Source organism: Impatiens glandulifera, chromosome 5 (assembly GCF_907164915.1).
Source record: "Impatiens glandulifera chromosome 5, dImpGla2.1, whole genome shotgun sequence".
NCBI classification, from domain to species: Eukaryota; Viridiplantae; Streptophyta; class Magnoliopsida; order Ericales; family Balsaminaceae; genus Impatiens; species Impatiens glandulifera.
The window spans coordinates 48,471,678-48,486,892 of record NC_061866.1 but is presented as its reverse complement, the minus strand read 5'-3'; the positions used below and the strand labels follow the sequence as shown (position 1 = coordinate 48,486,892).

The 15,215-nt window shown below is 33.0% G+C and overlaps 3 protein-coding genes across 3 annotated transcripts; 1 reads left to right on the top strand and 2 right to left on the bottom strand.

Annotated features, from left to right (window-relative positions):
- Positions 1 to 2,930: 2,930 nt before the first annotated feature.
- On the top strand, positions 2,931 to 6,747 carry LOC124938774 (probable bifunctional methylthioribulose-1-phosphate dehydratase/enolase-phosphatase E1 1). Its single transcript, XM_047479279.1, has 12 exons — positions 2,931 to 3,232; positions 3,324 to 3,460; positions 3,630 to 3,725; positions 4,198 to 4,317; positions 4,646 to 4,735; positions 4,848 to 5,006; positions 5,258 to 5,413; positions 5,540 to 5,689; positions 5,778 to 5,879; positions 5,949 to 6,058; positions 6,158 to 6,276; positions 6,370 to 6,747. Exons 1-12 carry the CDS (start codon positions 3,007 to 3,009, stop codon positions 6,459 to 6,461), a joined length of 1,557 nt encoding a protein of 518 aa, XP_047335235.1. The 5' UTR covers positions 2,931 to 3,006; the 3' UTR covers positions 6,462 to 6,747.
- A 2,922-nt stretch (positions 6,748 to 9,669) lies between these two features.
- Positions 9,670 to 10,256, bottom strand: LOC124940725 (VQ motif-containing protein 19-like). The gene has a single exon (XM_047481261.1). It carries the CDS (start codon positions 10,232 to 10,234, stop codon positions 9,677 to 9,679), a length of 558 nt encoding a protein of 185 aa, XP_047337217.1. The 5' UTR covers positions 10,235 to 10,256; the 3' UTR covers positions 9,670 to 9,676.
- Positions 10,257 to 11,095: 839 nt separating this feature from the next.
- LOC124938491 (dynamin-related protein 5A) lies at positions 11,096 to 14,467 on the bottom strand. Its single transcript, XM_047478933.1, has 8 exons — positions 14,043 to 14,467; positions 13,770 to 13,961; positions 13,498 to 13,704; positions 12,938 to 13,366; positions 12,629 to 12,859; positions 12,238 to 12,433; positions 11,484 to 12,162; positions 11,096 to 11,396 (listed from the first exon to the last, which is right to left on the bottom strand). The coding sequence occupies exons 1-8, from the start codon at positions 14,412 to 14,414 to the stop codon at positions 11,210 to 11,212; spliced, it is 2,493 nt and encodes an 830-aa protein (XP_047334889.1). The 5' UTR covers positions 14,415 to 14,467; the 3' UTR covers positions 11,096 to 11,209.
- Between the last annotated feature and the right edge of the window lie 748 nt (positions 14,468 to 15,215).

Here is a 15,215-nt window from a genome sequence, read left to right as displayed (position 1 = left end):
TCTGATTTTGGTCCCTGAACTTTTTACAATTTCTCTAATATGACATTCTCTTAATTAAAAAATTCATTTAATTTTATTAATAATATTTATTTAATTTAAACTAAGTACGTTATAGACGGTCATATTTAGTAATCAAATAACTTTCATGGAATGTTGTCAATGATGAATTAATAGTTAATGAGTACATATACTTTTGTTGGATGTCATAAACATAATGGTAATGAGTACAAAATTGATTAGTTGGATTAGATTTTGTCTATCGACGGTTAGAAATTAATGAGAGTTCTCGATAATTTTTCGATAGCTCCCGAGGGATCATAGGGTGATCCACTCTCTCATTTCTTGTTCGTTAATGTTATGGAAGTCCTTTAAAAAATGATGTTTTCACATAAAATTCGGGACTCATTTGTTGAGTGAGTTGTGGATCAAAAAGATATAATTTATCATATCACATTTGATTTTGCTAATGACACGCTCTATATGGTTCAAACCACTTACATAAATTTTAAACACATTCGGGATATTTTATGGTTATTTGGTGCATGCTCTGGTCTTCGAGTTAATCTTTATAAGCCCCACATTTTTTTATCATATTTTGTTTAAATAGAAGAAGGGTGAGATTTTGGGTTCAGAATTGTTGGTCTTCTATCAACATATTTTGATATGTGACCAATATTTTTTGGGGACCCAATTATCACTAAAATGGAATGCAACTATTTAGATGGCAAAGTAAAATAATTTCGAAATGGGTCGACTAATCATTATTAAGAGTGCGTTGTTAACTACGTCCACATATATAATGTCTTTATTTATTCTTCCCAAAATTGTGACGGTCAAAATAGAGAAAATAATGTGTAAATTTATATATGGATCTTCTACCTCATTGTTTTGTCATCTAATTAGCTGAGATAATGCTAAATGTTTTAAAGATCAATGAGATCTAAATATTCGAGATCTTATTTTCTGTCATAAGACTTTTCTATTAAAATGGTGTAGTAGATTTGTAAGGGAGTCGAATAGTCTTTGGACATTGATAATCAGATGTGAGTATGATGATGATTGGTTTAGTTGGTTCACTAAAATGTCTAATTATCAAACGACGTGTAACATTTTGAGAGATATTTATTATATGTGTAAACATTTTCGCGAGTAGTCTATATTCATTGTGCGAATGTTTTTTTATCAAAATTTTTAGATTATATATGGTGTAGTGTCAAATGTTTAGCTACGACATATCATGAACTTGCTTCCATTGTTATATATAGAAATGTCATAGTTAAGAAAATGTTTGATCATCGATATAGTGGTTTCGCTGGTCAAATTAGATATAGAAGGAGATTAAACATTTGAAGAGTTATTTCCATAATAGAGCTTACTTTTGGTATGACAAAAACAACTAAACAAATCCCGCCTGAACAAGACGTTATGCGTAGACAAAACATGAATAGTTTCATGTGGGTTATTGCTACAAATTATTCACTAAGATGATTCCATATAATTTTTGTTAGGAGAAACTTTGAGAGTCAATGATTTCATTCAAAATCTCGTTCTTTGGATGAAACATTATTTACAATGATTTTTTTACAAATGATATGTGCATTCAAAATGTTGTATTATGGTTAGTTAGTGTCGTATGTATCACGGAGAGGTTGAATCAACAACTCACTTATTTTTATATTATTGAGGAGTGACTAGTATATAAAGTTTTTTGTGAAGTATTACTAAGATTAATTGGGTGATGCCCGAGTCTTTGATCAGTAGTTGTTAGAAAGTTTGAATTGATATGGTTAATAAAACAGACTTACATATTTGGGTTACCATCCAAATTATTTTTTAATGGACTATATAGTTGGAGAAAAACCGTCAAACTTTCAATTATCGTAGTCGTTCAATGCGTATCATTTATACTGTTATTATTGTGACTTTTTATAAATTTCGTTATGAGAAGTCAGTAAATTGAGTTCGTCGATGAGTTAATCGTTCTTTTAAATGACTTATGAGCTTATAACTCATTGAGTAACATTTTTTTATTTGTCATTCTTTATTGTTGTGTTTAAACGATTTTTATATACATACTTTTAAAAAAAATTAAAAAATAATCTTGGTACTTAATTTTAATTAATTATTATGTAAAGTACATCTCTTGTATGATATAATACATGTATTGTATCTTATGTCAATTTTTTTATATTATTTATATTTCTAAATAATATATCATGCCAAGAGTTAAAAGTTAACTTACACAATTACACCAAATCAAAATTATATATATATTTTTTGGAAAAATAATTTATTTTAATTAATGTTGAATATTTTGTTTGATATTTGTAAGTATATTATTTGAGTACACAATTATCTTTATTTTTTGTAATTACATTATTTTATTTTGATGGTGATATTTTTAGTCAATTTGTCTTATTTACTATTTTTTTTCATTAAAAAATTAATAATATTTTTTTTTCCTTGTTAATATTTAAAATACTTTGAATTTGTTTATATAATTTTATATAGTCACACCGAAAATAGTGATATTGGATTTTTTTATTATTATTCTATCTAAGTATACTTATATTACCACTAAATGACGTACTACCTTTTTTTTTATGAGAATAAACTAAATAAATCTGATGAACAAATAAATAAAAGTTATGAACACAATTAAAGTATTTTTTAGTTTAAAATTGTTGCTTAAAATTGATTTAATATTTAATTTAGGACTAATTTTAAAATGACAAGTATTTTAAAGGTTTATATGGCATGAAAATGGTGGAGAAAAAGAAAATAGAAGATGAAGAAAATAAGAACGACAGCGAAATAGTAAAAAACAATAAAAGACCACCAATCTATAAAAACCACGTGTAAATAAATATCCTGAAAATTACAACTTTCAGTCACCAACTGAGAAAGCTGATCACAGATTGTATGGGAATCAATTCCACAGTGGCCCGCCTCCTTTAGCATGTCGACCGATCGAAGCAGAAGTAAAAAGCTCGAGATATTGCGATAATGGCGGCAGCGCTAGAAGTTTCTAACAACGGATTGAAAATGGATACAGCGACACAGGCGTACCTGGAAAGCAATCCAGTGAAGGAAACCAGAGCCTTGATATCGGAGCTTTGCCGTCTATTTTACAACCTCGGTTGGGTATCGGGGACTGGTGGCAGTATCACTATTAAGGTCCACGATGAATCTATCTCCAAGTCTCAGCAACTCATCCTCATGTCCCCATCTGGTATTAATTAATTCTCAATCTCTCTCGCCGTTTAGACATAGCTCTATGGTATAGATCATGTGAAATTTTGTTTATTTCTTTCAATTGGTAGGTGTACAGAAGGAAAGGATGGTTCCTGAAGACATGTATGTGCTTTCTCCAAATGGGTCAATTTTATGGTCACCTTCTCCAAAGCCATACCCTCACAAGCCTCCTAAATGTTCTGACTGTGCATCTCTCTTCATGAAGGTATGCCATTTTAGAGCGATTTACCCATTTTTTTTCTTAGTTAATTGTTGACAATTTTGGGGTTTCTTTCTTGTCTGAATTGGGATTTTCGTATATCATGAAATTGCTAGTGTGTTCATCTGCTTCATTTAGTTAAATGATCGTCCTTTTCTCTTTTTTATTCTGCCAGGCTTATGACATGCGCAATGCTGGTGCTGTTATCCACAGTCATGGGATGGAATCTTGTCTTGCAACAATGATCGACCCATTAGCAAAGGAGTTTAAAGTAATTTCTTAAACTGCTCTCATAGTCCCTTTATTTGTTTGTTTGTCCTAGTAATCTTCCTTTGGGATTTTGTGTACTAAGGACATCCTCTATACAATAGTGGGTTTCAGAAGGTCATAAGAAAATAACTGGATAATTGATCATATGAGAAGATGATTAATGCAAACGTTATTGCCTTTAACATCTAAAATATTTTCGGGCTTTTGGTTGTTTATGGTTATGTGAGTGTCAAAGGGATTGTTTGCAGTTGATGTTGCTATTAATCAAAACAAGTTATACCTTTGGTTCTTAGTCTTGATGTGCAGCAATTGAACTGCAACAAGGAGGCACGGGTTTAGAGATTCATAGCTTTTCCTTGAACCAATTATGCTTCGGCATGTCTGCTTTGATTCAGAATAGTGCTTACAAATTATTTGATGTATCTTCTTTCTTTTTCCATTTTAAATTCAGTATCACGCTTCAAATGGTGCAGATCAGTCATATGGAGATGATAAAAGGAATTCAAGGGCATGGCTACTATGATGAGCTTGTCATCCCAATAATAGAGAACACTGCACATGAGCGCGAACTCACAGAGTCTCTTGCTGAAGCTGTACGCCTTTCTTTTGCTATTTCTATTTGTATTTTTGTATGTGCAGGTCTCTTATTAGAATGATATGCATGCGCCATTTGGATTTTTTGTATCAGTTCTGCTTATTTTGAGTTTTATGCAAGCTAAACTGCATAATGATGAAGAAAATGAAACTTCTGGTTAGTTTATAGCCGTTTAGGAAAAAACACTAGGTAAATGAATGTGGTGTGAGGTTGCAAATGAAAGCAATAATTTGAGATTTCCAGTCGAGACATCCTTTACTAATAGTTGGTTGCATAACTAGTGAAGTATTGCGTTAGACTGATCAAGTGTTTTTTCTGGTTAACAGATTGCAGCGTATCCGAAAACAACGGCAGTTCTGGTTAGGAACCATGGAATCTATGTATGGGGAGATACTTGGATCAGTGCAAAGACTCAGGTTAAATGGTTATATATAAATATGATGGTGTTCATCTCAGTATATTGAAAATGCATATCTATCCATCATCATTAGTCTATTTATTGAATTCTGAAGGTCTTTGATGTATCAGGCTGAGTGCTACCACTATTTGTTTGAAGCTGCTCTTAAACTTCACCAAATGGGTTTGGATTGGTCTTCTCCAAGTCATGGTCCTATTACCAATCACCATAGGATAAACGGGTCAGTTAAAGAAGGAGCTCTAACAAATGGTTCAATTGAGTCATCACGGGTGAGTTCTTAAAGAATGATTTCCTACTTGAGAAAAATGAAATTACATACTTTAGGCTATGTTTGGAAATTGGAATTAGAACTAATTTCAAGTCAAATTCCTTATTTTAAGTTATTAAACAAACAATGGAATTGAAATATCCAATTTCACCCTAAGCAAACATAGCTTTTATGAAAGTCATCTTTCTTAGTATTAGTTTATTTTAACTTGTTACACGAAGCTTGTTTATTGACAATCTCATTACTTGGCAGCGATGTATTGTTTTGGATATTGAAGGAACTACGACACCGATATCATTCGTAGCTGATGTCCTCTTTCCATATGCCCGAAATAATGTGCGAAAGCATTTAGAGGCTACATATCTCACGGAAGACACTCAAAATGATATTAAGTTGTTGCGATCACAAGTAATTTCCATATTTTGCATTTGTACCTATTTCTTCAAACACGGGCAAGAAAGAGCTAGATAGATGTTATTACAATTCTGTGAAGTATTTTATAAAATAAAACCATTCAAATTTAAATGGGTTTAGGTGGAGAACGATTTGAAGCAAAATATCCCTGGTGCAGTGGCAATCCCATCTGATGATTCTGTAAAAGAAGAAGTTATTGCAGCTGTGGTTGCTAACGTGGAAGCGATGATAAAAAGTGACAGGAAAATAACTGCCTTAAAGGAACTGCAGGTAAGGAGGAGATGCAGTAATTGTTCTTAATCAAGCTTTGTTATTATTATACTCAATGTCAACAACCTCTCTTGATATGTCTCATTAGGGTCATATATGGAAAACCGGATTCCAGAATAAGGAATTAGAGGGTGTGGTTTTCAATGATGTACCCAAAGCACTTGAGAAATGGCATTCAATGGGCATCAAGGTAATCAATCTTTGCAACTGGTGCCTTTTTCTTTTGAAATTTTTTTTCAAAATATATTTTTGTTGTTAGGTGTATATATATTCAAGTGGCAGCAGATTGGCCCAGAGGCTGTTGTTTGGGCACACAAATTATGGAGACTTAAGGAAGTATTTGTGCGGTTATTTTGATACGACTGTAGGGTAAGTTTCTTCGTGATGATTATTTGGTCAGTCTTACTTAGCTCTTAGCCACTGAATGAGCGACTGACTGTCCTTTTGGTGATTAATTCTTGTATTTAGGAACAAGAAGGAGACAAAAAGTTATGTTGAAATTTCAGAATCTCTTGGAGTAGACAATCTATCTGAAATTTTGTTTGTGACTGATGTTTATCAGGAAGCTCTAGCAGCTAAGACGGCTGGTAACTAATTGTTTGTTTATTTTGATGTTGATGATAACAAAAATGCAAACTTTGCTGCGCAAATCTCTTAAACAGAGAATGTTTTTTTTTCAGGGTTTGAGGTGATAATCTCTTTGCGGCCTGGGAATGAACCTCTTCCAGAAAATCATGGGTTCACGACAATAAACTCCTTCTCGGAAATATGATGAACAAACTCTCTTCAGACAAGTAGTTCTCAACTTTAGCTTGTTTCTGAATACTTTTGCTCATGGATATTATTTGGTGCCATTTTTAGAAACCCATGTTTGCTGCCTTTCGGCTTTGTATGAAGTTTCTGTAAGTCATTATAAATAATCAATTGCACTACCCATGGGATGACATATAGCAAAAAAAAATTGAAATCAAATGTATGAAGGATTGTTTAATTTGGGTTGTTTTGCTTGTAAAATTTCAAGGTTCTTGTTCCTTTGTTTAGAATTAATTGATCATTTAGATATTTTTGCTACAAAACGAAAGTTAAGGGCATGATCTGTGGGGTGGGTTTAGTTTTAGGCAGGAAGTTTTATTTTTTTATTATTTTTTTTCACTCTCATATTTTAAGTTGAAGAAATGATTGGGATTTAAGTTAAAGAAATGATTGGGAGAGGGAATTTGAGGGAACGGGAAGGAAATGATGTGGCGTTAGCCAAAAAAATAATAAAATTTATCTCTCTTTCCTCACCTTTTATCATTTTTCCAACTATTGATGTAGTGACACCTTATTCTCTCCCTCAAATTCCCTCCCCTATTACTCTCTTTAAGTTAAATTGAAAAAATATTAACACGAATGAGTATATATATATATTAATTGGTTCGATTGAAACTACAAATTAATAATTACTAAAATAAAATTCTAAATTATAAGATTTTTTATAAGATTTTTCAGTCAAAAATGAATTTGTTTTTGTTGAATTCTATATATACGTTGCACTTAAGAGTTGGAGCATTGTCTACTTGTATTGTAATAAAAAATTATGAAAAGTTGTTGCCGTTTGCAATGTTTCTTTTCGAGTGACTGGTTTCAATTTTTGTGAATGTATATTTTTAGAACTTGTTTTTATAATTTATTTTTCATCTTTAACTAATATACATTGTACTTGAAAATTAAAGTTTATAGGTAAAATCTTATTAAATTAATAAATTATTAATTTATCGATATAATAATACTCGCTAAATTAATAAATCTAACATGAATTTCGTGCATTTGCACGGATAAGAATATATATAAAAATATTATTTATCTATAAATATTTTAGATAAAATTAATATTATTCAAATTAATTTATAAAATTGGTTTTAGTTTGTAAAAATTAAGTTTAATCTAAACTTAATAATAACATAAATTTTATCCTTTCGGCACTCAGTTAACCTTAAATTGACCCCCTCATTTTGTGACTCACACTTTTTCATCATCTTCAGCAAATCACCCACCAATCTTTGTCGACTTTAATTGATGACACAAGTCTTATATCTCGTCAAACTCAACCACTAACCCCCAATTGTCCCTCATTTTGTGACTTATATTTTTTTTCATATACCTCTTTATCCTCTATGCAAACCACTCACTTACCATAATCTTGTGACTTACATTTTTTCATATGTTTCTTCATCCCTCGACAAATCACTCACTAATCTTAGTCGACCTCTCTTTTATTCTCAATTGATCACACATCTCTACTTCAACAAATCAACAACCAATCTCAATTGATCACACATCTCTAATTCATCGTTAAAACCCAACCACTAACCCCAATTGACACTCATCTTGTGACTCACACTTTTTCATGTCTCTTTATCCCCTCATATGTCTTTTATCTCTCGACAAACCATTCAGATCACACCTCTTATCCATCGTCAAAACTCAATCACTAACCCCCAACTGACCATCATCTCGTGACTCACTTTTTTATGTCTTTTTTATCTCCTCGGTAAACCACACACTAACCATAATCTTGTGACTCACACTTTTTCATATGCATCTTTATTCCTCAACAAACCACTCATTAATCTCAGTTGACCTCTTTTTTACTCTCATTTCAACAAATCAACAACCAATCACAGATCTCTTATCCAATGTCAAACCAACCACTAACCCCACACTAATTTTGTGACTCACATTTTTTTCACATGCCTCTTTATTCCATCGGCCAACAAACCACCTGACATCTATCTTGTGATCTCACACTTTCAGGTATCATTTCTTTAAAAGTTGCACTACATTATATTATAGTCAATAATGCGTTCTTGAAAAATTTAAATTTGCATGTTTTGAAATTCAAACACTTGTCTTAAACATAAAATGTGAACACTTTAACCGTTAGACCATTTGAGATTGTTAAAATTATTTTATTATTTTGTGTATGTATATATATATTTTGTATTTAATATTTATATATATATATATATAATTGGGTTTTATTGTAATTAAAATAATGAAATAAAGAAAAGGGTAAACATCATGAATAAAGGGAATTTATTAGAATGAACGCATTGAATGAAATATTAATAATGACAAGTTGATGAAAAATAAAAGCACATCATCAAATTATTAACTAATATGATGATTTAACTAAGAAATTCGATCATTTTTTTGAAAAAAATATTATATTATTGTATATTTTTCTTGAAATGTTACAAAAATTAGTTTCAATTTATTATGCATCAAAATTAATTTGGTCCTCCATCGTTAATTTGCTCATAAATAGCTTGATCAAAGTTCCACTCAAACTCGGTTTCACTAAGTCGAGTTCGAGTAGCTCGATTTTGTAAGATCTTTTATAATATAAGAGATTATATGATATTAGATTACATAATATAATAGAACACCTTCAACATTTTTCCCTTCTCTTTTACGAGTAGCAAATCGATCTTACACATAATCGAACATTTACATTTTAGGTAAGGAAAAAATTCATTTCAAGTAAAATATGTGAATTTAATTAACAGAATTTAATTTTCAAGTTTTTTAGAGCTCAAGCCGAATTCGAGTATAAATTTAGTTCTATCGAGTATATATAATGCAGATCGAGTAGTATGGTACTCGCGTACTCGGTTCGACACATTTACTCCTGATCTAACATAACCTCTAAGCTATTTTATGTTTCAAATTTGACACCAAAGTTTATACATTCATACATTGGTATAACTCTTTTAAATAATCTTAAATCTCCATTGACTTTAAATTTAAGATTTTATATATACAAAAAAAAAAAATACTCCCTTTATAACCTAATTTATGAATAATTATTTATTTTATAACATACTTGTTGAATAATATGCTCGTTTTAATAGTTAAATGCTTCAAGGAGATGAGAAATAGAAATTTAAGAACAAATTCAACCAGATAGAAAGCATACATTTTAATTTTGGTACAATTTTTTTATTATTCCGATGATAGTCTCGGAGATGTGACCGGAAAAAGCGGCAGAAGGCGAGGCTCGTCGTCGTCGATTATCCGTGGCGAAGGATGCAAATAATATCCTTTCTCAGCAATCGCCTTCTCTTCTTCTTCCTCCGACGAACTCCTCCTCATGACTGTCAATGGCGTCACTGGACTCAGCAGCGCCAACGACGGGAAATCAAGTATGCTCGGAGACAATCTCTCCACGGCGTACCTCAACCAATCCTCCGTTCCAGAATTCCGATTCCGATTAGGCAGAATAGGGCTGATTACAACTCCATTATTATTGTTCCTCCTTTCATATAACTTGAACCCCTGTTTCTTCTGCAATGTTCTAATCGGACCTCTGTTATGACCGCCACCGCCGCCACCGGATGCCGCCGGATTAACCGAGCCGGTAAGCATTTGAACAACCTGTTTGAATGTGTCCACATTTGCCTGCACAAAGGTGGTCGGGTACGTGTTTAATTCGGATCTATAAACGGGTTGACCTAATCCCCCATTGTAGCAGTTACTGCTGCTGGACGAATTCTCCTCCATTGCCGCCACCGCCGTCGCCGAGAAAGAGAGTCGGAGAAGAAGAAGAAGATGAAAGAGAAGTAGTATGTAATTCAGCTTCTCTGTTTCAACTCACATTTATATTTAAAAACGGACTTCAATTTTCAAATTCAAAGCCATTTAATTCAATTATTTTTTCAAATTTAAGCTTTTAATATATATATATTCAATCCAAAATAAATTAATTATTTTGAACACATTTAAGTTTAACTTAGTCAAACATAGATAATGAAACAATAAAGATTATTATTATTATTATTATTAACTATTAAAGTAAAAGAAAGACTATAACGGGAAGGAATCGGAAATGGGCAACAGAGGCAGCAGTTAGATTTTCATATCTACTAAATTGGGTCTAGTTATTTTTATTTAAAAAATAAATAAATTTTAGTAATAAGGATATAAATAAATGTAAACAATTATGATATTAAAAATGACTTTAGACTCAATCTCGTTCATTCTCATATATAAATATATAGTTTGTTTAATAAAATATATCAAACTCTATTATATAGTGGCCGGCTTGACCCAGCATTATGATTATACAAAAATAATTCTAAAGAGGATCAATTAATAAATGTAATGTTTATTTATTAGTGATGGCGCCTTAATATTTAAAAGAAATAAATGGAACCATGTGCACCCTCCTTAAAGACTTTATTATATTTAAATCATGTTTATGTTAGTTAGGTGAAATGAACCCATTTAAAAACTATAGATATATAGACTTCCCATTTTAAGGAAAGGCTATATTTTATAACATATTTGGAACTATACCCTAATTTCAGGATTCCCCTATGTGTTAGGGGTGACCTCTCCTAGCTAGGGTTAGATTGATTCTCATTGAATTAAAAAGCATTTAATTGTAACTTAACAAATGACTACTTGTTCAAAGTTTTTGCAATATCATCAAAGCAATGAAATTAAAAAGTAAGCCAAAAAAAGCAAACCTCTCAATCAAAGTGTTCTAGCCACATTCTTGAACTCATTCAAGCAAGAATGGAGTGTCTTTTGCCTCTTCTGTAGAGACTGTTTCTCGTTCTGAAGCACGTCGATCGCCCCCGGAGCAACAAACATGTCCATGAATTTCTCGTCGTTAACTGCAAACAAATCCAACCCAACTGCCACCACCAGCCTGTCTCGGCTGCACAATTCAAACCGATAAAAACAAATACATAAATAAAACTAAAAATTTCAGAAACAATCATGAACATAAACAGTAAGTGCTTACCAAGGAGTCAAGAAGCCAGAATTAAGTGTTGATATTACACTACGTTCAATAAGAACTTCACGAATACGTGCGAAATGCTGTGCAGCCAATGAACATATTTCTGAGTAAGCTGAACCTGTTCTGGAACTTCCATCCCCTCCCATGTTTCCAAACAAAAGACTGCCACCGAGTTGGGATCGCGAATTGTCGGAATTTCTGTTATTACCAGCTATCCTAGGATGTCTTTTTCTTGCTCCTACTAAATCAACACAATTTCCTCCTAATTCCTTCTTAACAGTAATATAGTTGTCACATGGCTGATCTGGTGATGGGGTTTCAGGTATAGTCAATAGGCTCTCTCTTGATTCTACTGTTTTTCCTGGTGTCACTTCCTGGACATTATTTTCCAGAGCCGGTGGTATGTTCTCTTGGCCTTTATTGGACAATCTATCTTTAAAATTAGTTCCCCCGTCTGCAAGTTCAAGGCAAAATGGCCCAGCTGATCTATACATGGAACCATAAGATCCCGAAAGCTCATTTTCATAACAAAACTGAGCGTAAGGGCCAGTAACTGAATCGAGGTGATGTCTAACTAGTTGCTTGCAATGTTTTGCAAGATCCTTCACAAATCGACTGTAGGAGTGTCTTAATGCAGCATGGAATCCTATGTATCCATCCATGTCTGCTTTGCTCCTTCCATCTGCAATTTTTGAATGGTGGAGAATTATTGATAGTTTGAAAGATATTTAAAAGAATGGTGTTTGTACTGGCTTACATTCTTCCTCACGACTTCGATTTCTCTCAACTGCAAGATCGAAAAGGTTGACCAGAACAAAAGCCAGACGATCACAGGCTGTGTCAAGAAGGGGAGCCAGCCATGACCTTGCAGCAGAACGAGCAATTTCTGCAGCTGCCTCTGTAACTCCTTTACCACCACCTCGGCCAGCATGAGCAAGCAATATGTTGGCAACCTGTCAATGCATTTGATTGATTAGTTATCATAACCGCCATGATTCAAACCAAGAAGTGTATGGCATTGTTTGATGTGGGTTATTTGAGATAAATTTAAATTAAATCACTATCAAAATACCCCCCAAATAGCATACTCGGTTATTCAAATCACACAAGATCAAACAAGGACTATATATTTGGCGGGTTTGATTTACCTTCTCCCTTGAAACTGGAGGACATTCTATTGAATAAGTAGCACAACGGAATTCATGCATAACCCTCTCAAAAGAAGCTCCTCCATATAGACGAAGGGTGGCATTTGGAGGTTTTATATCTGCTTCTTTGATTCCAGGCCAACTCCCAATTCCACTTTCTGACCTTTCCTCCTCTGTTGTTTTACCCCATTGTTCTGGAGCAGGATCTGCTGCTCCATCTATCAATGCTCCCTTTGGATATCACAAAAAGAGAATATTAACAGATGTCTAATCTACATAATTCCTCAATATTTTTTTAAAATTACGCACCACATGATTGCAGATGGAAGCAGCATGCAACATTGCAGATTTTCGAAGATGCACAACATCTGAAGTAGCCTCTAACTTGGAGTCCATTCTCTCCAATTCATAAGTTATTTCACCACAACGTTGTTCAAGCAAGGCCAGTGTGGCAGGAGCTGCTTCCTTAAATCTTTTCTGAAGCTCCGACTCCAAATAATCCCTGAGACGGCCAAAACCAATATGGGACTTGAACTTTTCTTCGTCAAAACCCCCAGTAACTCCTTTTTGAAGGTGATGGAGTATATCTGAATCAACCACTGATATTTGTTGGCGGAATTCTTCATTTGAAATTGTGCCTTTGTCCTTTGGTAAGGCCACAAAAAATGGCCGAGTGTTCTCTCCAAGGTAACCACTTGCACTCAAATACTTATCTACTTCCCATCTATCAGTGAACTCCTGAATACATCAATGAATTGCAAATTAGAAAAACAAGAAATGTTTATTTCCTTTCACCTTTTAAATGTAACTAATTTTTTTTTCTTATTTGCATTAGAGACAGTCTTATGTTTATATATGTTTAAGCTTACCTTAAGCCGGTTATCAAATTTGGAGACAACAATCATTGTCCTCTTAAACGATGGATCTATTTCACGAATGGTATCTAACCACAAAGAGGAACACCACTCCACACTACTTTGCTGAAGAAACAAGAGAATGCGATGGGGAGGACTAGCCAACGACTTCACCATGGATAGGATTTCTTGAGGTGTATTCTCCGGTTCACCCTTCTTTGCCTGTCAGTATAAATTGAAACCAGTTATTACTCGAACTCTCATGAACATTAATTTATTTGCGTTACCTTCAGAACAAAACCAGGGGTGTCAATGATGGTGAGATTTGGACAATAAGCATATTCTGCTCTCATCACAATTGGAATTGAAGAAACAGCAGTCCTTGTTTTCTTAAGAAGTGCTTCAGTTCTTGACTTTATTATATCAGCAATTGCAGATGCCGAAATTACAGGGTTTCCATATTCTTCAGAATCGTCATCCTGCAAACTCAGAAACGGTAAATTAACAAGTAAAAAAATTCGACCTAGAAAATGTGAAACAAGGTGATAAAGAAATAGAACCTGAAATCTGCATCGAGGTTCTAATGCGGTGGAATCATGAACCATTTGGAGAATGAGAGGTCTTCTAGTGCCCATTTCAACTTCACGAATGTTAAATCTAAATCCTAATAGAGCTTCCAAGAGCGAGCTCTTGCCGTCGGACTGACCTCCTAGGGCAACGATCTCGGGGATAGGGAGCTTCTCACCGAAGGCAACTGCTGCTGCCTGTAGACGATTGTAGGCCTCGAATCTAGCCTTGAACTCGGATGCCATCCGATTTCGATCGGTCGATTGGCGGTGTTGCTGCTTTCTGGAGACAGATGATGATGAGGAATCGTTCCTATCCGAAGTCGATTTGGTCGGAGTTGTCATGTCGCCGTTTGTTGTTGACATCGAACAGGCACAAGATCAGGAAATGGCGACCCTTTTCTGATGAAGCACGCATACAAAGAGAGGGAGATGTTCAAATTTAAATTCAGTGATTTGGTGCCATCTTTTACCGTAATTTTATTTTGTCCTTTAACTTACACAATAGATTCAAATACTCCCTCACAAACTGAAATATGCATTTAACTAGTCATTACTGATTAGGTTGTTTCCTTTATTATATTTTTTTTTCATTCAAATCGATTCATAAAATATTATTATTTTATTTGTATTAAATATTAATTTTAAGAGAAGTGATAGAGTAGAAAAATTTTAAAAAATAATTAAAAAAATAAGTAAAAATAATGTGAGAAGACAGAACAAATTTATTGAATCTGATAAAACCAAGTTATATTAAAAAAAAAAAAATTATTTTGTAAGTGAATCTTTTATATTCTTTCTCATCCCTCCTCTAATTTCTCTCTTACTATTATTTCTCTAAATTTAAATATAAAAATTATTTTAATAATTCAATTTACAATAACTTCAAATAAGTTAAAAAAAATTAACCCATAACTTGTTTGTGTCTTTGAAATAATAAAATTCAAAATTTAACTAATCAATCAATTACCACTAAAACGAATCAGTCAATAACAATAACGGATAACCTATGAATTTTTAAACCAGAGTGAGGATCGTCAACCGACTAAGCCGACTAAGCATAATTAAAATTTAAAAAATATCCATAATTAATTATAACTAAAGAGTTATACTTATATATCTTTAATAGTTAAAACTTAAAAGTCATTATTTTTCATAATATATATA

Coding starts and splice junctions, on each gene's coding strand:
- LOC124938774 (XM_047479279.1), top strand. CDS start 3,007: ATGGCGGCAGCGCTAGAAGTTTCTAACAACGGATTGAAAATGGATACA. Junction 3,726..4,197: donor CATTAGCAAAGGAGTTTAAA/GTAATTTCTTAA, acceptor CAAATGGTGCAG/ATCAGTCATATGGAGATGAT. Junction 6,059..6,157: donor TATTTTGATACGACTGTAGG/GTAAGTTTCTTC, acceptor TCTTGTATTTAG/GAACAAGAAGGAGACAAAAA.
- LOC124940725 (XM_047481261.1), bottom strand. CDS start 10,234: ATGGAGGAGAATTCGTCCAGCAGCAGTAACTGCTACAATGGGGGATTA.
- LOC124938491 (XM_047478933.1), bottom strand. CDS start 14,414: ATGTCAACAACAAACGGCGACATGACAACTCCGACCAAATCGACTTCG. Junction 13,367..13,497: donor AATTTGATAACCGGCTTAAG/GTAAGCTTAAAC, acceptor TGATGTATTCAG/GAGTTCACTGATAGATGGGA. Junction 12,434..12,628: donor CTCCAGTTTCAAGGGAGAAG/GTAAATCAAACC, acceptor ATGCATTGACAG/GTTGCCAACATATTGCTTGC.